At 38.3% G+C, this 15140-nt stretch overlaps 1 protein-coding gene across 3 annotated transcripts in view; it reads left to right on the top strand.

The window, feature by feature from the left end:
• Nucleotides 1-15140, top strand: part of NUP133 (nucleoporin 133) — a 66436-nt gene that overhangs the window by 40755 nt on the left and 10541 nt on the right. For all 3 annotated transcript variants that reach the window (XM_019031672.4, XM_063707635.1, XM_063707636.1), the window contains 6 exons: nt 1080-1179; nt 1730-1981; nt 2929-3062; nt 5848-6006; nt 8349-8484; nt 14311-14429. In XM_019031672.4, the coding sequence (XP_018887217.1) occupies nt 1080-1179; nt 1730-1981; nt 2929-3062; nt 5848-6006; nt 8349-8484; nt 14311-14429 (900 nt within the window). The remainder of the gene's footprint in view (nt 1-1079; nt 1180-1729; nt 1982-2928; nt 3063-5847; nt 6007-8348; nt 8485-14310; nt 14430-15140) is intronic.

Here is a 15140-nt window from a genome sequence, read left to right as displayed (position 1 = left end):
CTTCAGCAAATCAAAGCCCAGGGCATGGATAGACAAGGAAGTGGTTTCCATATTCCTACTCTGTATTGCCAATAATTTATAAGGTTGTAGACATTTGTTAATCCCAAAAAAGTTAGAAAAATGTCATTTTATTATTAATCAGCTAATGAGTATTTTGAATGTTAGCCTGGTGCCTATTAATAAATTTCTATAATCCTGAGTTTCTATTTGGTAGAATAATAAACCTTTCATTTGGGAAGATGTGTTTGTATCTTTGCAATTTTTTTAGTTGGTTTTTTTCGGAGAGAAGGTCTCACTGTCACCCAAGCTGGAGTGCAGTGGCACCATCATAGCTCACTGTAACCTTGAACTCTGGGCTCACAACTTCCTCCTGCCTCAACCTCCAAGAGTGTTGGGATTACAGACCTGAGACACCATGCCTGATTGCAAACGTATTGTTAATGTAACTGTCTAAATATTTCTCATTTCTATTTTTTGATTACTCAAAACCTTGCTACTTTTACTATTGACTAAAACGTTCCATTTAATTTTAGCTAGTGGACTTGTAGTAATGATTTTCCTACTTTGGTTACTATTATTTGCCAAAACTGAAGTTAAATTATGGAGTAAAACAAATTTCAAAAGCAGAAAGAACCAAAAAGTAATCGTGCAGATCTGTGCTGACTTTTTTCTCTTATTTTCTTTTTTTTTTTTTTTTTTTTTTTTTGTGAGACATGGTCTCACTCCATTGCCCAGGCTGGGTTTATAGTGGCTTGATTATAGCTCACTGCAGCCTCCACCTCCTGGGCTCAAGCAGTCCTCCTGCCTCAGTCTCCCAAGTAGCTGGGACTGTAGGTGCACGCCATGATGCCCAGGTAATTTTTAAAATTTTTTGTACAGATGGGGTCTCACTATGTTGTCAGGCTAGGAGCAATCCTCCTACCTCAGCCTCCCAAAGCACTGGGATTGCAGGTGTGAGCCAACATTCCTGGCCCCTGAGTATTTTTTCTTACTAATTTACTTTGCTGTCTTAAATTATCTTCAGAAATACTGTGATCCATCACCTTTTGCCTGTGATAACACATTAACTTTTTTTCCAGGATATGCTGCAGGCTGCTAGTCATTATCGCCAAAATAGAAACTCTTTGTATAGAAGAGAAGAATCACTAGAAAAAGAACCTGAATATGTTCCATGGACGGGTAATATACTGATTTATTAACAGTTGTTCAAAATATATTTCTAATGACCCATCATTTTTAGAAGTTGTGTTATTCCCCTAGTGTAGGTTTGTAAGTGAAATGAAAAAGTGCCGTCTCCAAAATGAGAATGAGCAGCTCTTGTCAAAATCACTTTATTCTTCCCTTGCTCTTATTTATCGATCTCTCTATAATTTATGTATTCAACTGGTACTTATGCATTTGCTAGGTTTTAGTTCAAATAGTTATTCATAGAAGTAGTCCTGGCCCCGGAGGTATGGACTATATTTTGTGTTGATTTAATACAAGAAAGTAAGTGGAGTAGCATTAAAGGAATTTAGAAGGAAGAAGAGTCATGTTTACCTGGCTTTGCTGAGGAAATCTCCTTGGAGAAGATGGGGTTCAAGCAGGGCATTGACAGGTATCACCTGAATCCCTGTTCAATGTAATTTTCCAGCAGTGATGAAGAGGCATAATTTTTATGCTATTAGTCTTTCCTTTAGCCATCACTAGAGCCCTTACTTTAACCATATTATTTTGTGTAATTTCACAGCAACAAGTGGTCCTGGTGGCATCCGAACGGTAATAATACGCCAGCATGAGATTGTCCTGAAGGTGGCTTATCCACAGGCAGACAGCAACCTCCGAAACATCGTGACCGAGCAGCTGGTAGCCCTGATCGATTGCTTCCTGGATGGTTATGTTTCTCAGCTTAAGTCTGTGGATAAATCCAGTAATCGGGAAAGATATGACAATCTGGAGATGGAATACCTACAGAAAAGATCAGATCTCTTATCTCCTCTTCGTAAGTTCGTGATACTTGGCAAGAGTTTTAAATTTGCTGAATGGATGAAAGGGTTGAATAGTTAATTCAGTATATTCAGTGTGGTAGTGTTAATCCAACTGTAATAAAGAACTTAAAGCAAATATGCACAGCTTTCTGTGCTCATTTATTCAACTTTTGTTCCAGTACTATCTAGGTATAAGTACCATAGATGATACTGAAGATAATTAATAAATACATAAATAAACAACATGCGGAGACTACCCTTAAAGAGCTTAGCATCACAGACCTTTACGTGAATAACTGGATTGCAAAGTAGAGCCTGGTGAGGGCTGCTTGAGGGGTACAGATAAGATATTATGGCTGTTTGGCAAAGGACACATTATACTCCAGGCTAGGACTGGGAAGAGTTTGCTTTACTCTTACATGAAGGAAGAGAATAGCGTTTTGGGGAGGCAGTGATGAAACAAGGGTCTGAATTTGCATCTTTTTTTTTTGTTGAGACAGAGTGTCACTCTCTCGCCCAGGCTGTAGTGCAGTGGTATAGTCTCAGCTCACTGCAACCTCCATGTCCCGGGTTCAAACAATTCTCCTGCCTCAGCCTCCCAAGTAGCTGGGATTACAGGCGTGTGCCACCACAACTGGCTAATTTTGTATTTTTGGTAGGGATGGGGTTTCACCATATTGGCCTGGCGGGACTCGAACTCCTGACCTCAGGTGATCCACCCGCCTCAGCCTCCCAAAGTGCTGGGATTGCAGGTGTGAGCCACTGCACCTGGCCTGAATTTGCATCTTTAAGAAATTGATGTGAATTGTGAAACTAAGTGCCAGTAAGTGGGAAGGTTTCCATTCCATTAATGATTGTTGGTTTATAATAGGAATAAAGATAAAATTTCAAGTAACATTTTTTATTACAGATTTTAAGTTTTGCTAACAGGATTTTTTCCCATCTGTTCTCATTCCCACAGTTTCACTAGGCCAGTACCTGTGGGCTGCTTCTCTAGCAGAGAAATACTGTGACTTTGATATATTGGTACAAATGTGTGAGCAGACTGACAACCAGAGCCGACTCCAGCGCTACATGACCCAGTTTGCTGATCAGGTGATGAGTGTTGGGTGTGTGGCCACTGAGTCCTTTAGTTGCCTTTTCTTGAAATGGCTTTGCCATTTCAAATCTGTAATCAGGGCTTTTGGAATATGATACGATCTTTTTGTAGTTAACTTTGATGAGAAGATACTAATTTGTATGTCGCGTTTCTTTGTAAATTTTGTCCAGTAGCGAGATCACAGTTCACGACAGCCTCAACCTCCTGGGTCCAATCACTTCTCCCACCTCACCCCCTCCCACACCTCCGGCTTTCCAGTAGATGGGACCACAGGAGCTCGCCACCATGCCTGGCTAATTTTGTTCATTTTTCAGTAGAGACAAAGTCTCGCTATGTTGTCCAGGCTGGTCTCAAACTCCTGGGCTCAAGCGGTCCTCCTGCTTCAGCCTCCCAAAGTGCTGGGATAACAGGCATGAGCCATTGCCTGACCACACAATTCTTTATATATAAATATTACTGAAAGATTATTTGACCTTTGGAAAATATAACTTTCATTTCTGTTTATATATTTTCTAGTTATTATAAAAGTACTTAGGTACATGAATATTGGTAAAGTTCTTAAAAATTGTATAGAAGATACTCGGGAGCATAGAAGACTACTTTAAGAGAGCTTAGCTTTACAAATACACCTAACATTCTCATTTTCCTTGAGGGGTATTATGCTTCCTGTTTAAAAAACAAAGTTCCCAGCCAGCCTCAGTGGCTCATGCTGTAATCCCAGCACTTTGAGAGGCCAAGGCGGTAGGATCACTTGAGGCCAGGAGTTTGAGGCCAGCCTGGGCAACATAGCGAGACCCTGCCTTTACAAAAAAAAACTTTTTAAAAAACATGCCACCACACGCTCATGGCCACACTTATTCAGGAGGCTAAGGTGGCAGGATCGTTTGAGCCCAGGAGGTTAAGGCCAGTGAGCCAAGATTGTGCCACTACACTACAGCTAGGTGACAGAGGAAGACCCTATCTTTAAAAAAAAAAAAAATTTCCATTGTGACGCTATCTTAAGTGAATTTAAAGTTGTTTCTTGAAGCCAGTCTATTCAGTCAGTTGATTACTATGAAAAGCTTATTTTTTATTACTGTAAAAGTGATATTGTATAAAATTTAGAAAACCACTATAAACACAAAAGATAAAAATCACTCAAAATGCCACCACCCAGAGAGAACCTTTTAAGCATTTGGTTTATATTTTCAGTCTTTCCACTCTGTGTATTATAGACAAACATGTTTTGTCAACTGCTTTTTTCACTTGATACATTGCAAACATTTGTTCATGTCATTAAATATTTTACAGCAGCATTTTTAATGGCATTATAGTATTTCATTGACTGGGTATGACTTACTTGATCAAAGATCAGTTGTTGGGCTGGGCGAGATGGCTCACGCCTGTAATCCCAGCACTTTGGGAGGCCGAGGTGGGCGGATCACCTGAGGTCAGGAGTTCGAGACCAGCCTGGCCAACATGGCAAAACCCCGTCTCTTCTAAAAATACAAAAATTAGCCAGTCTTGGTGGCGTGTGCCTGTAATTCCATCTGTTCTGGAGGTTGAGGCAGGAGAATCCCTTGAACCCAAAAGGAGGAGGCTGCAGTGAGCCGAGATCGTGCCACTGCACTCCAGGCTGGGCAACAGAACAAGAATCCGTCTCAAAAAAAAAAAAAAAGGTCAGTTGTTGGACATGGCTTATTTAGTATTTCAAAACATTGCTAAATAAATATTTTTTGCACTGATCATGATTTTAAAATTATTTTTATGGATTTTCTTTCTCTTTTCATGCATTTTTGCATTTTTTTCTTATATTTTCTTTAACATGTTTAAATGTTATTTTAAAGTCCTTTTGTGCTTACTCTGATCATCTTTGAGTCTGTTTATGTTGCCTGCTTTTATGTTGCTTGAATCATAGTTTTCTGCTTCCTGTATCTGGTAATTTTTAAATTGTATTTTAGACATTGTATATTTTAAAAACTCCATAGTATGGAAATCGATGTTATTTGTCCCCTCGTGGATTTTCCTTTTTCTCTGTTAGGCAATTTAGAGGAGAGGGAGATGACTCAGTTCATTAGGAATAGAGGTGGCCCAGGACTCGGTCTCAGCTTTTGTAATATTCATTTCATTTCTGGTGTCAGAAGTCTTTCATGGCAGGATCCCTGCTTTAGGGGAAGTATCTCTTAAACACTGTGAGACTGTAGAACGTCTTGGTCTTCCTCTCCAGCTCAGCCTCCACACCACCCCAACACTCCACAAACAGCCAGTGGGGAAAACTGGCTGGGCATTTGGGCCTCTCTAGATTTTGATGTATCATGCCAGGCCATGTGGCCAGCTGGCGCAGAATTCTGGAATGTTACAGTCTCGGTGCTGTCCCACAGAGCTTTCTGTGATAATGGAGCTGTTGATAATGCGCTGTCCAAATGGTAGCCACTGGCCACATGGGGCTACTGAGCACTTGAAATGTGGCTAATGTACCTAAGGAACTGAATTTTAAATTTCAAGCTAATTTTTTATTTAAGTTAAACAGCTACGTATGGCCAGTTGCTACCATATTGGCCAGCGCACATCTAGATTCTGCCATTAATCTTGTCAGTGGTCTTGAGCAAGATGCCCTTTCTGAATCAGAATGTACACATTTGTCAAATGAGATGATTGAATTAAGTGATCCTACAATATAGGAAATTATTGTTTAGAACAGGTTTTCTGTTTTGGAGGCCTTTAGAACAAAGTTATGTTTTGTTATCAGAAATGTATTTTTTTAAACTATTATGAATGAATTCTATGTTCTGTTATTTGTAGAATTTTTCAGACTTTCTCTTCCGTTGGTATCTGGAGAAAGGAAAGCGAGGCAAATTATTATCTCAGCCCATTTCTCAGCATGGACAGTTGGCAAATTTTTTGCAAGCTCATGAACATCTCAGCTGGTTACATGAAATTAATAGCCAAGAATTAGAAAAGGTAAGAAGGATTTTTCTATGGAGCAGATGTGTGCAATTTATTTAGGTAGTTTTAATTAGTTTTATTTTTAGTAATTAAAATACTGTTTACTCTCATACACCTGAGAAGGGGTTACTATCCAAAATATATAAGGGAGCTGGGCATGGTGGCTTATACCTGTAATCCCAGTACTTTGGGAGGCTGAGGCAGGTGGATCTCTTGAGTGCAGGAGTTCAAGACCAGCCTAGGAAACATAAATAACAAAAACATTAGCCAGGTGTGGTGACACACACCTGTAGTCCCAGCTACTTGGGAGGCTGAGGCAGGAGGATCACTTGAGCTCTGGAGGTTGAGGCTGCAGTGAGCTGAGATTGCACCATTGCACTCCAGCCTAGGCAACAGAGTGAGGCCTTGTCTCAAAATAAGTGAATGAATGAATGGCAAAAGACCTGAATAGACATTTCTCAAAAGAAGACATGCAGATGACCAATAGATGTGTGAAAAAAATGTTCTGCATCACTCATCATTAGGGAAATGCAAATTTATATCACAATGAGACATCACCTTACATTTGTTCGAATGGCTGTTATCAAAAAGATGAAGGTAACAAGTGCTGGAGAAGACATGGAGAAAAGGGAACCCTGATGCACTCTTGGTGGGGATGTAAGTTAGTACAACCATTATGGGAAACTGTATGGAGGTTCCTGAAAAAGTTAAAAATAGAAATACCATATGATCTGGCAATCCCGCTTGTGAGTATATATCCAGAGGAGTTGAAGCCAGTATGTTGAAAAGATACCTGCACTCCCATGTTCATTGCAGCATTTTCACAGTAGCCAAGTTATGGAATCCACCTAAGTGTCCATCAATCAGTGTAAATGATAAAGAAGATGTTGTATGTAGAATACACAATGCAGTAATAGCCTTAAGAAAGAAGGAAATTCTCTCATTTGCAACAGCATTGATGAAGCTGGAGAACATTACACTAAACCAAATAAGCCAGGCACAGACAAATAACTCATATGTGGAATCCAAAACAATTGAACTCATGGAAGCAGAAGAATGGTGGCTGTCAGAAGGGTGAGGGGATGTTATATGCACACACACACGTACGCACATACACATATACACATATACATATATACATACATATAAGGAACTCAGCTCAATTGCAAGAAGACAAATAACCCAATTTAAAAATGGGGAAATGGGCCGGAGAAGTTGGTCAAAGGGTACAAGTTTCAGTTAGGAGGAGGAAGATTATTTTTATTTTTATTTTTGTTTTTTTAGAGACAGTCTCACTGTGTTGCCCAGGCTGCTCTTGAATTCCTGGGCTCAAGCAGTCCACCCACATCAGCCTCCCAACGTTCTGGGATTACGGGCATGAGCCACTGCACCCAGCCAGGAACATTTTTTATATACATTGCACAATATGATGGCTAAAGTTAATAATAGTATATTGTACATTTTAGAATTTCCAAGAGAACAAATTTGAAATGTTCTTACCACAATGATAGGTATTTGAGGTGATGGGCATGTTAATTAGCTTGATTTAATCATTCCACATCACATACATATATTATTACTGTGTATCCATAAATATATACAATTATAATTCGTCAGTATACGATAATTTTTTTAAATTTAAAAGCATTTCTTATGGATTATTTAGAATGTGTACTCCTATTTTCTCACATAATTTGCATAAAACATTCTTAATTTGTGATGGTATTGCGATTACTTCTTAATATCTCAATAAAAATATGTAGTCCAGGCTGGGTGCCTGTGGCGCATGCCTGTAATCCCAGCTACTCAGGAGCGTGAGGCAGGAGAATCACTTGAACCCGGGAGGCGAAGGTTGAGTGAGCTGAGACTATATCATTGCACTCCAGCCTGGGTGACAAAGTGAGGCTCTCTCTAAAAAAAAAAAAAAAAAAAAAAAAAAAAAAATGTAGTCCATCATGATTTGACATCACATTAAAATCACAAAAATTTTAATGATGTGTCTAACAGTCATTGGCCTTTTTGCAATGAGTATATTGTTGTAATATTCAAATTATGAGTAAAAACATACAAATTAATTTTAAAATTTGTTCTTGACAGGATGTTCAGGTGAATATGTAAGTTTTAGAGCAAATGTTTTGTGCATGTCTCTTTTCCCAGTATTTAGTGAGGATGGTTGATATTTTGCTGTGTAATTACTCTCAATGTTACGTACTGCTCAGTTTTTAGGTTTGCTAACTGTTGACTTTTCATTCATTGATATGGCTTAGGGGAGAAAAACAAGTTTGGGGTTTACTTACCTTTGTTTCAGCTTGGATTGGTACTCAGTATCTTATGATGGTTTGCATATTTTATTGTAGGCTCATGCAACACTTCTGGGTTTGGCAAATATGGAAACTCGTTACTTTGCAAAGAAGAAAACCCTTCTTGGCTTGAGTAAATTGGCTGCATTAGCTTCAGACTTTTCAGAGGATATACTACAAGAAAAAATTGAAGGTGAGAGAATTCGAGCAAAAGGATTTACAAATTGGTCATGCCATCAATTAACTCATGATGTGTTCCTGTCATCAGTTAGCAGGATCTATCTCTTAGAAACAGGACCTGTCTCTAAGAGGAATGCATTTAGTTAATGTCCGTGTGTAGTTACTCAATTATATACTTGGAATTTTTTTAGAGAAAAGTAGTTTGTATTTTAAATAAGAATTCCTAAAGAATAGACTCAAATGATTTTGAATGGAGAGGTCTGATTATGTACCTTTAGTGATAAATATTCCAAGGGCAAAAAGAACTACAAAGCAATCTTGACCTTTACACAGTGGGTTTGTTGTAGGTAGTGTGGTATAGGTGCAATAATTCTGAACTATTTTGTGTATATTGTAGATGAAAACGATTACATATAGTACAGTTGGCCCTCCATATTCTTGGATTCCACATCTGCAGATTCAACCAAACATCAAAAATATTTGGGGAAAAAAGAATTAAAAATATTCAACAACAATTAAAATTACAACAACAGAATTAACAAAAAATTAAAACAACAAAAATAATGCAAAATTAAAACAAAATAATGCAAATTTTAAAAAACCAATACAGTATAACAGCTATTTACTTAGCATTTACGTTGTATTAGGTATTATAATCTAGAGGTGATTTAAAGTATATGGGAGGATGTATGTGGGTTATGTGCAAGTAACTACCGTTTTTATATAAGGGAGTTGAGCTTTTTGGTATTCCTATGGGTCCTAGAACCAGTTGTCAGCAGATACTGAGGCATGACGCTATTATTTTTTCGAACCAAGGAGAGAGGAGTACAAATATAGAAAGACAGTGAAGAAAAACTCTGTATTACTGAATTTGAATTGGAAATACCAGATAGAATCTGATTTTTAAAAACAATATATTTTCTTGCTTGAGGTGATGGGTATGCTAATTACCCTGTGATCATTACACAACATATACATGTATTGAAGCATCACATTGTACCCCATACATATGTATAATTATTATGCATCAATTAAAAAAATACATCAGCTGGGGGTGGTGGCTCATGCCTGTAATCCCAGCACATTGGGAGGCTGACGTGGGAGGATTGCTTGAGCCCAGGAGATCGAGCCAGCCTAGGCAACTTAGTAAGAACCTGTCTCTACAAAAAATTTAAAACTTAGCCAGGTGTGGTGGTGTGCGCCTGTAGTCCCAGCTACTGGGGAGGCTGAGGTGAGAGGATCACTTGAGCCCAGGAGGTCGAGGTGGCAGTGAGATGTGATTGTGCCACTGCCCTCCAGCTGGGGCAACAGAGCAAAACTCTGCCTCAGAAAAAAAAAAAAGTCTCTCTCTCTATATATGTAGATAGATAGATATAGATAATAAAATGTGTGTGTGTATATATAAAATTGTGTGTATATATATATATACACACACACAATACATACACATATATATACATTTTATCTATACACACACACACATACATATTTCTTGTCTCTTTGCAGTGACACCCCAGTAGCATGAGTATACCTAGTTCCATATGTTGGTTTCTGACTACCGTTTTCCAGTAAAAGAAGTGAGGGCTTATTGAAGAAATCTTGGAGAGTCTTATTGGGCCAGAAAGCAAGGTTAATGTAGCGATACTAAAATAATACAAGAGCCTTGAACAGCTCCCACTGTTCAAGTCTGGGGACTATTTGAACATCAAAAGATTGGTAGTAAAGGGTATATTCCACAGTTTATAAGACAAAAAAATTCATGAGTCTACAGTGATTTTCAAAAAGGGAGAGGGTCAGTGAAATGCTTCTTTACAGGAGAATGCCAACTAATAAATGTGAAAACAATGGCAGAAGTCACTATTACAACCACAGTGAATAACTGGTCACCAAAGGATGCTGAGACCATTGAGTTTAGGGGCTAGGGGAACAGGATATTCCCGTGGTTTTGGAGTATCAGTAGACAAATCTAATAGACCCTGTCATCAACCACAAAACAAACCACATTGTGTACCACTCCTGAAGCAATGTACTACCATCACGTGTGTCCTGTTATTGCCAAAATGTTCACCATTATTCTAATTACAAGAGAACAATCAGACATAACCTGCTGGTGGGACATTGTATAATACAGTTGCCCTAGACTCTTCAAAAACTTTACCAACATGAAAGACAAAGGCTGTTTTAGATGAAAGGAACCTAAGAGCCATGACACATAAGCAAATGCAGAGCAAGATTCTTGATCCTGAATCACCCTCAAAATAACCACAACAGTTATGGTGAATGTTTTGGAAACAAGTGGGAGAAAGTTTGAACATACTTAATATTAGATGATATACCTGTATTGATGTTAAATTATATAAGCCTGATAATCGTATTGTGGTTGAATGTCCTTGTTTTTAGGAGATACATGCTGAGTATTTAGAAATGAAATGTCATGATGTCTGCAACCTTCATATGCTGAAAAAAAAAGTACCTATGTACATAGAGAAAGCAAAAGGGACAGAGTGTTAGCAACAGATGACTCTAGCTGGAGGATATAAAGTGCACATTGGCATTTTAAAATTTTTTCTGTAGATTTGGACTTTTTCTGTTTTTTATTTTTATTTATTTATTTTCTTTGAGACAGGGTCTCACTCTGTTGCCCAGGCTGGAGCACAGTGGCACAATCATGGCTCACTGCAGCCTCGGACTCCTAGACTCAGGTGATGCTCTTGCTTCAGCCTCCCCAGTAGCTGGGACTACAGGTGCATGCTCCCATGCCCGGCTAATTTTTGTATTTTTTTGTAGAGATGGGGTTTCACCATGTGTACCCAGGCTAGTCTCAAAACTTCTGGGCTCAAGCAGTGTGCCCACCTCGGCCTCCAAAGTGCTGGGATTATAGACATGAGCCACCACACCCAGCCTGGAATTTTTCAAAATAAAAATTGGAGCGGGGAATCTCAGCTATGTGGTTTGGATCAAGTATATGCAGATATGGATATCTGGTTATGTGGCTTATCCACAGAGTCCAGCCTAAGATCTGGGTTTAAATTATACTGCTGTCATTTTTTTCCTTTTGAGGGAGTGGATATAGTAGAAAGAATTGGGATTTCAATATTTTCTCCAGAACTTACTAGCTTTGTGACCTTGGATAGTTAATTTATGCTCCTTTGCCTCAGTTTGTTCATCTATAACAAGGGTAGTTGTAAGGATTGAGGACACTGTCTTGAGAAAAATGTCTTGCATATATTAAGTACTCAATAAATTATAGGTATTAGCCCCTTTTATTAAAATTATTTTTTACTGTTTGGGATAATCTTCCTTCAATCTTTTTATTTTTTGCACTAGTGGCGCCTGTTCTAAAAAAACGTGTGTTTTTATTCTATAGGACTGGCTGATAGTCTAAGAGGGGAAGCCATATTTTAGCCTGGCCACCAGAGATAGATCATGTTAATCAAAGTATTTTAACACAAGGCTTTCCTGTTTCTTCTTTCTCCCTGCTTTGCATTTGATCACTTCTTAGCTTTTATTTCTTAACGCAATGGGAACATTTGCAGGTCTCAGTGATTCTACAGACTGTTAGCACAATGTATCTAATCGGAGGGGATAGACTTTTTAAAAATAACTCTTCTGGTAGTTAAATAATTCCTCATGGAAAATGTGTAAATTACAGAAAAAATTCAATAGGAAAAATAAGTTGTCTGTAGTCCTACCTCCCCGGAGATAGCCACTGGTACTGTTTTGTGGGTTTTCTCCCACTCTGATTTTCTAGGTACAGAAATGGACAAAAGTGTTCCATTTAATTTTTCCAAAACCAGGATCACGGGGAATGCTGCCAGTATTTGAGCGAAAGTATCTGTGTTTTGGTCACTGTTTTGCTGTGAATGCTGTGTTTATGAGGCTACCTAGCAGTTTTCACCCTTTCCTGCAACTCAGCACATTCCCTGGGGTGGAGTCAGGTCATGGGCTGCAACCTGGAGAGTTTATGGCAAACAGAAGCCCCTGTTACCTCATCCAATGGAGATAACCCTTGCTGCCTAGGAGATGTGCTGTATATTCTTCCAGGTCTTGTTTTTCTTGATAGACTCATGGTAGCTTTTACATCATTTCCATTTGCGAATGAAACTCAGTTGACCCTTGAACAACATGAGCTTGAACTGCATGGGTCCACTTACATGCAGATTATTTTCAATCAGTGTATTTCGGAGATTTTCAACAACATGAAAACACTCATAGATATACACCATGTATAACTGTGTAGCCTAGATATACCAAAAAAAAAAAATTAAGAAAAAGACAGGTTATGAATACATAAGACATATGTAGTCTATTTTATCATTTACTACCATAGAACATACACAGATCTGTTACAAAAAGTTAAAATTTATCAACACACAAACACAGACCTCACATAGCACCATTCACAGTGGAGGCAAATGTAAACAATGTAAATAGGCAGCATTAAATCACAAAATTAACTAATACATACTGTACTTACTGTAATAATTTCATAGCCACCTCCTGTTGCTATTGTGGGCAAGTGTCTGCTTGCTGAAGTGTTAACAGTATTCAATTAAAACCCCAATTAAAGTGATGATCCAGTTAAAATGATTCTGATCATCTCTGTTTGAGAAGTTTGTCTACACTCCGGTAAATTGCCTATTGCAGCAAAAAGTAAATTTCCTATTGCAGTAAGAAGTGATTTCTCATAGTTCTCGAGTATTTTTTCCTGTGTTTAATGCAATACCATAAACCTTAAATAACACCTCGAGACTCATATGAAGTGCCACTAGGTGACGCTAGACATGCTCCCAAGAAGCATAGGAAAGTCGTGACATTACAAGTGGAATTGCTTGATATGCACCACAGATTGAGGTCTGCAGTTTTGGCTATCCCCATTTCAATATAAATTAGTCTAGCTTAATGACCATTATTTTAAAAAAAATGGAAATTTGTGAAGCTGGCAGCAGCAGTTAAGCTTTTGGGGAGTCGAAAGTTACCCTCCCAGCACTTTGGGAGGCTAGAACAGGAGGATCACTCAAGCCCAAGAGTTTGAGACCAGCCTGGGCAGCATAGCAATACCCCATCTCTTTAAAAAGTTATGCTGGGATTTTTGACAGCACGGGAGCTTAGTGGCCCATCCCCCTTGTTAGTCAAGGGCCAACTATATACTATAAATTCTAGTGGGAAAAATTTTACTGAATTATAAAATATGATGGAGAGATCTCCACACTTATGAAGCTTATACCTCATGAAATAGCTATCTGCTCTCCAACTTCTTCAAGCAGTGAACGTGTTTCCTTACCTGTTCTCTTCCCTCCTATTTCTCATTGCTGTGATAATTCTTAGGACTTTGATCAAACCATGGATATGCTGTAAACATAACCAGCAATCAAGAATAAGAATTAAAAGCATTCTGAGTGAGAAACACCCAAGAATGATCAATAAATAAATAAATAAATAAATAAATAAATAAATAAAAGAGACAAAAAAAAAAAAAAAAAAAGAAAGTTCTTTGTAATTCTCCCCACCCTTGAGAATGTACTTTGTGAGATCCACCCCTGCCCGCAAAACATTGCTCTTAACTTCACTGCCTAACCCAAAACCTATAAGAATTAATGATAATCCATCTCCCTTTGCTGACTCTCTTTTCGGCACCCAGGTGAAATAAATAGCCATGTTGCTCAAAAAAAAAAAAAAAAAAAAAAAAAAGCATTCTGAGATCATTGAATAACGATAGGTTTACCTCTGGAGCTATTTTTTTCTTTTAAAATTCAGATTTGTTTTATGACAGCAAAAATGAGAGCAAAAGTCAAAGTTCATCATATTCTCTTTCCCTCCCTCTCATCTTGAATACTAGAAATGGCCGAGCAGGAGCGCTTTCTACTGCATCAGGAGACCCTACCTGAACAGCTGCTGGCGGAGAAACAGCTAAATCTCAGTGCGATGCCAGTATTGACTGCACCACAACTCATTGGTGTATGTGCTTTTCAAATCCTTAACACTATTTCTTAAACTCAAAACCTTTTTGGTGTTTGTTGGGCCATGTAGTATAGTTCCTAAGAGGAGTTATTGTTTTACTGCCTACCTTCCAGAAAACTCCCCTAGAAAAACGTTGTTTGAGGCTGCTTGGGAACAGAAAGCTAATTAGAGAAAAATTAATCAGCATCTGCCTCCCCATACACCTCCACCTAAAGGTGCTTTATCTAGGTGACCAGGAGAAATTACTTATATTTTGCTTTTCTAGTATAGGACAAATAAGTACCATGAGATAACTTTTATTTCCCCCGCAAAATTACTTTTCAAGCTCTTCTATAAGAAAAAATGGATTAAGGAACTCAGTTTACATGATCTAGCAGTGCTGTCCTTACCCCTTTCCTCTGCAACCCAACACATCCCCGAGGGCAGAGCCGGAATACAGGCTGCAGTCTAGAGAAGAAGCATCTCTTTGCCAGAGTGATGTAGGATCACCTTAAATGTGTTCTATCTATATGAAAAGGCAAACAATTAAAATACATTAGCATTTTAGCCATTATTAGGAACAGATTTCCTGTTATAACTGAATTTACAACAGCCTCTCCTGATAGAATATATATTTAATTTGGAAATGGAAGATACTCTCTATTGTAACTCACTATTAAGTATCACTAAGAAAAATGTAGTGCCGATTTTACTCTAATGCATCATTAA

The sequence above is a fragment of the Gorilla gorilla genome, chromosome 1, assembly GCF_029281585.2.
Source record: "Gorilla gorilla gorilla isolate KB3781 chromosome 1, NHGRI_mGorGor1-v2.1_pri, whole genome shotgun sequence".
NCBI lineage: Eukaryota > Metazoa > Chordata > Mammalia > Primates > Hominidae > Gorilla > Gorilla gorilla.
The sequence above is the reverse complement of the archived record's forward strand: the minus strand, read 5'-3'. Positions and strand labels throughout refer to the sequence as shown.